The sequence below is a fragment of the Passer montanus genome, unplaced genomic scaffold (assembly GCF_014805655.1).
Source record: "Passer montanus isolate IOZ18808 unplaced genomic scaffold, ASM1480565v1 scaffold109, whole genome shotgun sequence".
NCBI lineage: Eukaryota > Metazoa > Chordata > Aves > Passeriformes > Passeridae > Passer > Passer montanus.
In genome coordinates this window covers 2,016,335-2,027,946 of record NW_024357502.1, presented here as the reverse complement: position 1 = coordinate 2,027,946, position 11,612 = coordinate 2,016,335, and the positions used below count along the sequence as shown (strand labels likewise).

The 11,612-nt window shown below is 69.2% G+C and overlaps 1 protein-coding gene across 2 annotated transcripts; it reads left to right on the top strand.

Annotated features, from left to right (window-relative positions):
• The first annotated feature begins 5,808 nt into the window (after positions 1 to 5,808).
• PCGF1 (polycomb group ring finger 1) lies at positions 5,809 to 9,521 on the top strand. Of its 2 annotated transcripts, none has more exons than XM_039723636.1 (9): positions 5,809 to 6,170; positions 6,958 to 7,063; positions 7,149 to 7,301; positions 7,929 to 8,000; positions 8,090 to 8,198; positions 8,303 to 8,336; positions 8,457 to 8,540; positions 8,618 to 8,698; positions 9,368 to 9,521. In XM_039723636.1, the coding sequence occupies exons 1-9, from the start codon at positions 6,075 to 6,077 to the stop codon at positions 9,413 to 9,415; spliced, it is 783 nt and encodes a 260-aa protein (XP_039579570.1). In that variant the 5' UTR covers positions 5,809 to 6,074; the 3' UTR covers positions 9,416 to 9,521. The 2 variants fall into 2 exon arrangements, with proteins under 2 accessions (XP_039579570.1, XP_039579559.1); XM_039723625.1 differs by having other exon boundaries at positions 5,815 to 6,170; positions 8,454 to 8,540.
• The last annotated feature ends 2,091 nt before the right edge of the window (positions 9,522 to 11,612 follow it).

Genomic DNA, 11,612 nt, shown 5'->3' with positions numbered 1-11,612 from the left:
CGCCGCTCCAGGCCCCCGCCCCGGCTCCGGGACGAGCGGACGGGCCCGTCGGGTCCCGAGCGCCTGCCGTGCACCGACGGGCTCCGCACCCGTTCGCCCCGCCGGGGCGGCCGCCGGGCCGCCTACCCGGTCCACCGGAGCCGCTGTCGCATCGGGCAGCAGCGCGGCGCCTTTTCGAGTCCCCGCTCCGTGCGCAGCCCCGTCGGCGCTCCCCGCCGCCGCTCCCGGGGCGCACGAAGCGGCCGCTGCCCCAGCGCCCTTATCGCGGGGCGCACGGACCGGCGCCTGCCGTGCGCAGGGTTCGCACCGGGCCCGGGTCCCGCCGAGCCCGTTCATACGGGAGCGAACGGACCTGGCGGCCCCGGAGCCAACGCGCCCGGTGCGGGGACCCAGGGTTGTTCCGACCCGCCGTTCCCAGAACACGGACACGTCCCGGGACACGGATCCCAATCTCCTCGAGCCGCCGTTGCCGGTAGCTGGGATCTCCGTTCCCGGGAAATCGCCTTTCCCGGGGCACCGAGCCCACGCCGACCTTCAGTTCCCGGGCCATGAATCCCCCTGCCCCGGGACCTGCCGTTCCCGGTATCACGGACCCCATGTTCAGGGGGATGGAGTCCGACAACCCTGGCCCCGCCATTCCCGGGGACAGACCCCGCTTCCCGACCCGCCGTTCCCTGGGACGGACCCCTGTTCCCCGCCCGCCTGTGCCGGTCACAGAGCCCAGCCCGGCCCCGTCGGCGGGCGGTAACGGCGGCGGAGAGCGGCACTGTCGGGTCTTACGACGACTATCGCGACAGCGACGCGGCGGCCCCGCGGGTGGGTTCGCGGCGGCTCCCGGGCGGGTCACGGCCCCGGGACAGGGGCTGGCGGGGCGGAGGCGGCTTCCCGGGCACCCTGGCGCCACCGGTCTGGGGCAAATGACATTACCGGGGCCTGCGCCTGTAAATCACGGCGGCACCGGGGGCTGCAGCTGCCGCACCGGGGGCGCTGCACACCCCGGGGCACCGCAGGCACCGGGGGGCACCGGGTGGTCCCAGGCTCGCCGCAGGGTGCGGTGCCCGTCCCTGGGGCCGCGGGAAGCGGGGCTGCACGGGCACACGCCCTGTGCCACCCTCGGCCATGCCCACAGCCCACCCCGGCACCGGGAACGGCCGAGCTGCTCCTTGCACACCGGGGGCACCGGCGGAGCCTCGTGTGCCCAGAAGGGGAGGGGGGCACAGCAGCGGGACCCTGCCCTGCAGGCGCCGCGGCTTCCTGGCCTTTCCTGCTCGCAGCCCGGCAGGTGCCGGCACAAATCCCAGCGTTCCCCCTGTGGCTTTTCCACCTGGAAAGAGCCCCCGGCTCCGGGTGTGCTGCGGCAAAGGGACCCGCTGGGGTGCAGCCATGGCGGCGGCAGTGGCAGTGACAGCGGTGACAGTGTTGGTGACAGTGGCAGTGGGAGGAAATGGCCGGTGCCGGAGGAGGAGGCGGCAGCAGGTTAATTGAACCCGGAGCAGCAGGCAGATGTTGCCGTGCCCAGGGGCTGGAATCTGCCGGGCTGGGAGATGGATTGGGGGGCTGGGACGGGGCCCGGGGCAGTGCGGGCTCTCCCGGCGCCTGCTTGCGCCAGGGCCCGCCCCATGCCCGCGGGGGTCTGCGAGCGGCACCCCCGGCCGGGGCAGCCCCCCCTGCCCGGCACCCTCCAGCAGCACGGCCAGGGCTGCCCTGGGAGGGAGGGGAAGAACTGAGGGTGCTCAAGGAGTCCTGAGCCCCTTCCCACCCTGGCTGTGGGTGTAGGGTGTTTCCCTCCCAGGGACCCCACTGGCCAAGGTGCCACCACCTTGTGCCGCTGGCTCTGTCTGCCCACCTGACAGGTGTCCCTGTGCCTGCTCCGGGATCCCCTGAGCCACCGTGGGGACCAGGCAGGGTCCTTGCACCCCGAACCCCCCAGTGGGCCAGTGCAGACCCTTCCTCGTTTCACGGCCACAGCAGGGACCTCGGTGTGTGCCCCCTCCCTCCCCGAGGGACTGGGCCTGCCGGTTTTCCTGGGTGGCAGTGACAGCTGGAGGGCATGCGGCATTAAAAGGGCATTTGCCCAGTTCCAGCAGGCCTTGAGCCAGTGCGGCACCAGGCGCTGCCACCGCCAGCATCTCCCCGCCCCGCGCCCTCCAGCCCCTGTGCCCCGGGGGCAGGGGGTCACACACGGGGTCTGCGGGCTCCGGCCCTGCCCGCCCCGCCACGGCGCTGCTGCCCGAAGCTGCGGGGGCTCCGTGCCCCGTCCCCCACCGCGGCCCCGGGGCTGCCGGTGCAGCTGCGCGGTGCCGCGTCCCCGGTGCCGGCCGTGCCGGTGCTTCCGTCCCCCACGGGAACGCCGCGGGCTCCGAAGCTGCTGCCGGGGCGGGGGTCCCTGCCTGTCCCCGGTGGCCCGGCCATCACGGCGGTGGCGCGGCGGGGACCTGGCAGGGCCCCACGCTCCCACCGGCCAGAGGCTGCCGCGCACCCGCTCCCGCCCGCTCCCCCCCGTAATCTCATTACCGCTGGACGTCCCCTTCTTCCTCCCGCTTCCCCCCAAACCCGCTGGCAAACTGGAGGGACAGTCAGCTCCTCTCTGGCTGCTGGGTTAATTCTGGGCTAATTAGATGAACCAGCCCAGATTGGATTACTTTAGCCTGCATTTGGTCCTCCAGTCCTTGGCTTGCGGCTCCCGGGGGAGCTGCTGGCGCCTCCTGCCTCAATCAGACACTTCTTAACCGCATGAAACACTCCCGGTGCCCCCCGCCGCCCGCCCGCCGCGGGCGCCGGCACCCGGACGGGGTGCGCGGGGTGCGGCGGCAGCAGCCGGTGGGCGCGGTGCCCACCCCGGCCCGGCTGGCACGCCGGGAGGGCTGCCGTGAGGATGGATGGGGATGGCACGGAGCCGGGATGGGAGCGGCGCGGGGTTGGGATGGGGTCACCGTGGCCGCGGATGGCTCCCGCGGACCCGACGGCCGAGTCGCCCGCTCGGACGTCACGGTGGCCCTCGGCGACTGCGCGGTGTCCTCGGGGAGGAGCCGGGTGCCACATGGGTGCGTGGGCGGCTGCACGGTGACGCCAACACCCGGCTGCTGGGGGCTGCTCCCCCCGGGCTGCAGCCCCTGCGCCGGGGGACGGGGGGTACTGCGGGTCCGGACTAGGGGTGCAGCACGGGCCACCCCCCTCAAACCCTCCGGGGAGCCCAGATCCGTGGTCTGGGAGCAGGCTGGGGGCACAGTGTGGCCCGGGGGGCTGCGGAGGTGATGGATGCCAGCGGAGCGGGAGCTGAGCCCCCGGGCTGTCGGTGGGGGGTGGAGCAGGGCACGGGGGGTGCTGTGGGAGCGGGGGGCACACAGGACCCCCACCCCTCGGGCTGCAGCTCCAGCCGCTCTGGTGAGAGGGAGCAGTGCCCAGGAGCCACGGGACACGTGGCTGGGCACCCCGGTCCCCTCTGCCACGCCGGGTGCCCTCAGGGTACCCCACACCCGCCTCACCCGGGTCCGACACCGCCCGGGGACTTTTGGGGGGGGTCTGCCCGTCCTGGTGGGCTGGTGCCCCTCGCGGGGCCAGAGCATGCCGGTGGCTGGTGGCCGCTGACAGCCACGTCGCTCAGGGCCTCGTTATCGAAGGTTAATTGGATTCTGCAGCTGTACTCGGTGCATTAGGCAGGAGCTCAGTCCATGAGCACCCAGCCCCCGCTGCCCTGCAGGGACCCCTGCCCACCTCAGAGGGATTAATGGGGGACCCCTATCCACCCTGGGAGACCCTGCCCGATTTAACAGGGACCCCTGTCTGCCCTGGGGGTCCCCTGCCTTCCTTGGGGGGTCCCTGTTCACCTGACCTGGTTGTGCTGCCCGGCACCGCTGCGGCCGTGAGCGCGTCCAGCCCCAGCCCAGCCCCAGCGCGGGGTCCGGCCGGGAAAGCGCCCGGCAGCGCTTCCCAGAAGGAGCCGCCCCGGCCGTGCCGCGGAAATGGAGCTGAATATCTGAGCAGGGCTGAGCTAAAAGCCTCGGCCCCGCAGCCCCGCGCAGCCCCGGCGGCTCCCGCCATCAATTATTAACGGCGAGATGGATCCGCGGCTCCGGGAGTACCGGCTGCCGGGACCCCAGCCCCGGGACGGGCTCTCCGCCCTCGGTCCCGCGGGGCCCGCGCCAGCGGCACCCACGGAGCCCGCTCCTCGCCCGGCCGGGACTCGCGGTGCCGGTGCTGGGTGCGGTGCCGGTTCTCCTGAGGGCGGCGGCGGCGGAAAGCGATGCTGCCCCGCCGTGGGGCCGCGCTGGCCCCGCTGTGACCCCCGGCCCTCCCCGGATGGCTCCTGGCAGGTACAGACGGGACCGGACCCTCCCCAGCCGGGGGTCACCGGCCCCGCCGCGCTCCCCGGGGGCGCGGGCAGGGGGTGGGCGGGCGGCGGGGCGGGGGCTGGTCCGGAGCCTCTGCCCGCCGGCACCGGGAGGGGCTCGGGTTGCTCCCGGGGCTCGGCCACACACCGGGACGAGGGGCTGGCACCGGGGTCACCGGGGCTCGGCCGGTGCCAGGCTTAGACCCTCCGGTGGGGCAGCGGGGACAGCGCCACTGGGCTGGGCACACTGAGGGGTGGAGTGAGTGCTGTGACCCGATCCGGGACCGGAACCACGACCGGGACGCATCCAGGAGCCCCAAACCCGCGCAGTCAGTCCCTGGCCGTGGAGGAGCCGGTGCCAGAGCTCCCTGCTGGGGTGGTGGGCGCCAGCCCCTGCTCGGGGGTCCCGCCGTGTTCCTCTGCCCGCTCCCCCTCCCTGGCATGGACCAGCCTTCCCTGGGGTCCGGGAGGTGGCACGGTCCGTGAGGAGCGTGGGGGGCTCTGAGGGGCCCTGGGGATCTCGGCTCGGCTCCGCATTAGCGCGGCCGCTGCTTCCCCTGAGCCGAACATTCATTAGCGTGGCTCCGGCTGCGCCGGGTGGGGCCGCGGGCTGCTCCGCCGGCACCCCAAACTGCAGCACCCCAAACTGCAGCACCTGAACACCCGACACCCCAAACTGCCAGCACCCCAACAGCCCCAACTGCAGCACCCCAAACTGCCAGCACCCCAACACCCCAAACTGCAGCACCTCAACACCCGACAACCCAAACTGCCAGCACCCCAAACTGCCAGCACCCCAATACCCCAAACTGCCAACACTCCAAACTGCAGCACCCCAATAGCCCAAACTGCCAGCACCCCAAACTGCCAGCACCCAGCACCCCAAACTGCAGCACCCCAAACTGCAGCACCCCAACACCCGACACCCCGAACTGCCAGCACTTCAACCCTGCCAGCACCCCAGCGCCGGACACCCCAAATATCAGCACCAGCGCGACACCCCAAAGTGTACCACGCTGGTACCCCAGCGACACCCCAACCCTGCCTGAACCCCAGCACCCCGAAGTGCCCCGTACCCCGAACTGCCAGGCGAACACCCGACCCTGCCGGTGCCTCTGAATCCCCGAGCCCAGCCCTGCCCTGTGTCACCCCGGTGTCCCCTCACGAATCCTCACAGACCCCCCGAGCCCCCTCAGATCTCCCGCACCTCACGGGCCCCCCGTAACCCACTCCGCCGAGTCCTCAGTGCGTACCCCGCGCCCCACCCGGGCTCCTCGTCCCCTTTGTGCCCCCTCAGACCCCTTCGTGTCCCCTCGGTCCCCTCAGGCCCCGGGTCCCTCCCGTGCCCCCCGCCCCTCCCGTTCCCCCGCGTTGCTCTGCTGCCCTCAGGCGGCGCTCCGCGGCACCGCGCGCTCGCAGAGCCCTCTCTGATTGGCGGCCGCTGCTGTCCGTCAAGAGCGCGCCCTCTCGCTATTGGCCAGTGGCGGGAACGCCCTGCCTTAAACACGGCGGGTCCGGTGGCGGCGGCTCCCGGCGGGTCCCCCTCACGGGCGAGGTCGGGAGGTCTCGGGATCCCGGGCCTCTCCCCGTGGGTCGTGGGGAAGGAGCAGCACAGGGCCGAGCTTGCGCTGCCCGCCGCGACTCGAGGCGCGCGGGGCACGCTAGGAGTTGTAGTCCCGCCGCTCGCCGCGGCCCCGCCCCGAACACGGAAGTGCGCGAGGCCACAGGCGGAGGCGGCTCTAAGATGGCGTCGCCTCCTCAGGGGGGCCCGATGGCCATCGCCATGCGGCTGCGGAACCAGCTCCAGGCCGTCTACAAGATGGACCCGCTGCGGAACGAGGCGAGCGGCCGTTCGGGGAGGGCGGGAGGCACCGGGAGGAGGCGGTGGCGGCGACACCGGGGGCCAGCTCGGGAGGGGACGGGAGGTGCCGCCGCGGGGCCGCTGGGGGGCGCTGTGAGACCGAGGGGCGGTGCGGGTGGGCGGGGCTAAAGGAAGGGGGCGTGGCCAAGGGCCGGGGCAGGCGCTGGGCTGGGGGCGTCCCCGGAGCCCCAAAATCCCATTTTCTGACATAAAAAGGCAAAGCAGGGTATCCCGCCCCCTTAAAATCTCGTTTTCTAGCGTAATGATGGAATACAGTGTGGTCGGTCCTGTTTTCTGGTATGTTAAGGCAATACAGGGGGTGCAGCACCCCAAAATCCTGTGTTCTGCCATAGTACTGGAAGACAGAAGGCACAGCCTCCCCATGTCCTGTTTTCTGGCTTAGTAAGAGAAAGCAAGAGGAGTGGCCCCCCAGAGTCACATTTTCTGGCATATTAAAGTAAGACAGTGAAGCCAGCCTCTCAAAATCCCATTTTCTGCTGTGATAATGGAAGACAGGGGGCAATCCCTACAAAATCCCGTTTTCTGACAGGGGTGTCCAGCCCCTCAGAATCTGTTTTCTGGCATATTGAAGCAAAACAAGAGGTGCAACTCCCCAAAACCCCATTATTTTAGCATGTTAAAGGAATGGCAGGAGAAGCTCCTTGGGCACAGGGGTTTCAGGTGAAGGAAGAGAGGGGTCTCGGGGGTGACAGGTGGGGGTGGTCTTGGTGCCAGTGCTCTGGGTGACAGTGAGGTGTCCCCGCAGGAGGAGGTGAAGGTGAAGATGAAGGAGCTGAACGAGCACATCGTGTGTTTCCTGTGCGCCGGCTACTTCATCGACGCCACCACCATCACCGAGTGCCTGCACACCTGTGAGCGTCCCCACCCGGCTGGGGGGGGCCTGGGGGGGCTGTGGGGGCGCAGGGCCGCCCCTCCCACTCCTGTCCTTGTCCCCAGTCTGCAAGAGCTGCATCGTGAAGTACCTGCAGACCAGCAAGTACTGCCCCATGTGCAACACCAAGATCCACGAGACGCAGCCGCTGCTCAACCTCAAACTGGACAGGGTCATGCAGGACATCGTCTACAAGCTGGTGCCTGGCCTGCAGCACAGTAAGGGGACACGGGGGACATGGCCTGCAGCACAGCAAGGGGACACGGGGGAGCTCAGGGGACGTGTATGGCTGTGTTTGAGGGTCCCAGGACAAGGGAAGAGATGAGAATTTTGACTCCATGTTTCAGAAAGCTGATTTATTATATCAGTATATATTTTATATTAAAAATGCTATACTAAAAATTGTCCTAAAAAGAATCATTCCTTTCCTGTCCTTTCCAGACTTCTGGAAAGGACAGGAGAGGAATGATAACAAAAGCTCCTGACTGACTCTGATAGTCCGAGCCAGCTGACTGTGATTGGCCATTAATTAGAAACAACCAACATGCACCAATCACAGATACACCTGTTGCATTCTACAGCAACAGACAATTACTGTTTACATTCTTTCCCGAGGTTTCTCAGCTTCTCAGGAGAAAAATCCTGGCAAAAGGATTTTTCAGAAAATGTCATGGCTACAGACAGGGGCTGCAGCACAGGATGGGGGACACGGGGACAGGGATGGGGAGCTGGGGACAGGATGGGGATGCCACACAGGTGTGTGACACGGGCTTGGTGCAGTGGAGGGAGGGAGGACAGCACCCTCAGGGGCAGCTGGTGTGACCCTGAGCCCTTGTCCCCTGCAGGTGAGGAGAAGCGGATCCGGGAGTTCTACCAGTCCCGAGGCCTGGACAGGGTGACACAGCCCAGCGGTGACGGTGGGACAGGGGGGCACGGGGGGCAGCCAGCTGCGTGCTGGGGGGGTGTCGGGGGCGCAGGGGGCTGACGGTGCCGCCTGTGTCCCCAGACACGGTGGGGGGTGACCCCATGGGGCTCCCCTACAGCACCTTTGACCACTCGCGCGCGCACTATTTCCGCTACGACGAGCACGTCTCGCTCTGCCTGGAGAAACTGAGGTGAGTCCCCCCTCAGTGGGGTGGGCAGGGGACACAGGGGACACCGGGCGTGGCCCCCGACCCGTGAGACCCTGGACACGTGTCCCTTTGTCTTCCCGCCACAGCTCCAGCAAGGACAAGAGCAAGGCCATGCTGCAGGTGAGTGGGGATCCCTGCAGACCCCAGCCCTGACCCCCAGCTGCCACCCTGGCCCTGGCAGGGGTGTGTGGGGTCCCTGGAGACCCCCACAGCCCCCAACCTCTGTGCCCCTCGCAGCAGAAATACGTGAGGTGCTCGGTGCGGGCACAGATCCGACACCTGCGGAGGGTCCTGTGCCACCGCCTGGGGCTGTCCCTGCAGCACGTGAGTGGGGGTCCTGGGGAGGGGGGGCCCAGCCCCCGGGGGTGTCCTGGCCCCCCTGATGCAGCCCCCCTGTGCAGGTGCAGATCCTGTTTGACAACGAGCCCCTCCCCGACCACATGACAATGAAGCAGCTCTGGCTCTCACGCTGGTTTGGCAAGGTGTGCGTCCATCATAGCCTCTGATTTTGGGGTTCACCCCGTGGGGGGGGTGGTGGGATGACCCTCTGGGGGTGGTTCAGGCAGTGTGGGGTTGGGGGACTGAGGATCTTTAATGTCAGTGGTGATCTGGGGGGTTCCTGGCCCTGCATGGCTCAGGCAATGGGGGGTCCCCAAAGGGGTTGGCCAGATTTGGGGTGCAGCCCCAGGGGAGTCCCTGGGCTGGGACTGGGGTCCCTGTACCGGGGGATTTCTGGGCTGGGGTTTGGGGTCTCTACCCCAAGGGGATCTTGGGCTGGGGTTTGGGGTCATGGACTGGGGTTGGGGAGTCCCTGGGTTGAGGTTTGGGGTCCCTGCCCTAGGAGGGAGTCCTGGGCTGGGGTTTGGGGTCTCTACCCCAAGGGGATCTTGGGCTGGGGTTTGGGGTCATGGACTGGGGTTGGGGAGTCCCTGGGTGGAGGTTTGGGGTCCCTGTCTGGGGAGGGTTCCCTGGGCTGGGGTTTGGGGTTGTGGGCTGGGATGGGGGGGTCCCTGTCTGGGAGGGTTCCTTGTGCTGGGGTTTGGAGTTCCTGCCCTGGGGGCAGTGTCTGTGCTGGGATCTGGGGTCTCTGCCCCAAGGGGGGGGGGTCCTTGGCTGGAATCCCCCAGCCCTGACCCCCCCTTGCCCCACAGCCTGCGCCCCTCCTGCTGCACTACAGCATCAAGGACAAGAGGAGGTAGGGGTGGGGGGTGGGCACTGCCCCCCAGTGCAGCCCTGCTCCTGCCCCCCACCCCATAACTTATACCCCTGTTTGAATTTATTTTTGGAATAAAATTGTGAAAAAGCCCCCTTGAGTCCCTGCTTTGTCTGGGGGGGTTGGGGGCTGCTGTGGGGGTCTCAGGAGGGTCCCCTCTGCTCCAGCAGCTCCAGGAGCTGGGGGCTGCGTGTGGGGATGCAGTGACCCCTGGGTGGGCTGAGTCAGGGAGTGCACTGCGGGCAGTGGGGCTGTGCAGCCCCCCCGGTCCCCGTTCCCCCGCAGCACCGGGGGTCTCGCAGCCCCCCAGCCCCACGGGCTCTCCCACATCGGTCCCGTCTCGGTCCCGTCAGGGCCGCCTGGCACATGTCCGGCCCCCCGCCCCCATAATGAGCCTTAATGAAGTCATCGGGCCTTTGATTGCCGGGGGAGCCCCGCGCGGCCCTAATTAGCCCGGGACAATATTCCGCCATCTGGGCCCTCCCGCGGCGGCCACGGGCGCAGCTGCGGGCGGGGGTCCCGGGGGCGTCCCTGGGGTGGGGCCGGGACCCACGGCTGCGGGCGGAACAGGTGCCGGAGCCCGAGGATCCCGGGGATCCCGGGAACGCGGCTCCGGAGGGCTCACAGCCCGCCGGTGCTGACCGCGCTCCGTTCCCCGGCGCGGTGCTGTCGGTACTGGGCTGTACCGGGCGGCTGTCGGGGATCTCCCCTCCATCCTCGTCCCTGAACCGCGTGTCCCATCCTGTGGTGGGCACGGTTCAGGCCCCCGCGGGATGGATGTGGCACCGGGTGTGCCTTGGCCCGTCCTTCATCCCGGGCCCCGCTCTGAGCTCGGCGCTCGGTGCCCGCGCCGGAACCCCCGCGCCGCAGCCGCCGCCGCCGCCGGGGGATCCGGTTACGGCCCGGCCCGGCCCAGCTGTCGGCCATCGCTCACCGGGCGGGGGGCGGCGGGGCTCGCCTGCCCAAAGCCCCCGCAGGGCCGAAGGGAAACGCGGGGGCTGCGCGGCCATCCGGGCGTGGGGATCCCAGCGGGGCTGGTGGGTGGAATGGGGGCTCCAAGTGGGGTGCAGGATTAGGGTCCCAGCCGGAGAGGGAGGGGTGGGATTGTGGAGTGGGGATCCCAAACGGGACTGGAGGAGCAGGATGGGGGGCTCAGTAGAGCTGGAAGGCTTGGGGTGCAAGGTGGGAGTCCCGAGCAGGGACAGAGGGTTTGGGGTACGGGTTGGGTGTCCCAGACAGGGCTGGAGGCGTGGGGGAGCAGGATGGGGATCCCAAACAGGGCTGGGGGTCCAAACGGGGGCTGCCTGTGGGGGAGTGGGCGTGTAGGTGGATGAAGGGACAGACGGATGGATGGACGGACGGACGGATGCCGGGGATAGCGAGGCGGGGGCTGTCCCTGTGTCTGTCAGCAGCCAGTTGCAGACGGCAGAGCAGGGAGCCCCCCACCCCAGCCCTGCACCCCCTCCCTTATCAGTGCCGGCCCCGGAGGAGCCTAATTCAAACCAACTGCGGGGCTGACGTTGGTAAATGAGCCCCCCGCCCACGGCCTGGCCCCAGCGCCCAGGGCAGGGGAGAGAGCGGGGCGGGGGGCTCCAGCGGGGCAGCGGCAGGTACGGGGGGATGTTCCCGTGCCCCCCAGGCGCGGTCAGCCTGAAGACACTTTGATGTCCCCCCGGCCCGTCATGCTCCGAGGGGGCTAATGCCCCCGGCTCCAGCCCGGCAGAGAGGGAAACCTGAGCCCCCAGCCCCTGTCCTTAACCTGGGGGGCTCTCGGGGGTCCCCAGAGGATCTGGGCACGGCACGGACCCACGTGAGCAGGGGGACGGGACCCTTAAGGGCGCCTTGGCTCTGTGGGACCCCCAGGAGTCCCTCTGGGGATGGTGGCACCCCCAGCCTGGAGGGTCCCAGGGCTCGGATGCGGGGTGAGAGGGGAAGGGACCCACCCATGGTGTCGCAGGGATGTGCCAGGGGGCTACAGGAGCAGTACGGGGTGGGGGTCTGTGGGAGGGACCCCAAAAAGAGACTCCTCAAACCCCCCACCCTCCACAGCCCTGCAGCTGCTGTGCCTTTGGGGGGCACTGGGGGCACAACACAGCCCGGGGAGGGGGCACAGCCTCACCCCTCCCTCCTGTGCCAGTGGCCCCAAGCGCTGCCCCCTCCAACTCCGCACCCCCCACCCCTGC

Coding starts and splice junctions, on each gene's coding strand:
- PCGF1 (XM_039723625.1), top strand. CDS start 6,075: ATGGCGTCGCCTCCTCAGGGGGGCCCGATGGCCATCGCCATGCGGCTG. Junction 7,064..7,148: donor CACCGAGTGCCTGCACACCT/GTGAGCGTCCCC, acceptor CCTTGTCCCCAG/TCTGCAAGAGCTGCATCGTG. Junction 8,541..8,617: donor TGGGGCTGTCCCTGCAGCAC/GTGAGTGGGGGT, acceptor CCCCCTGTGCAG/GTGCAGATCCTGTTTGACAA.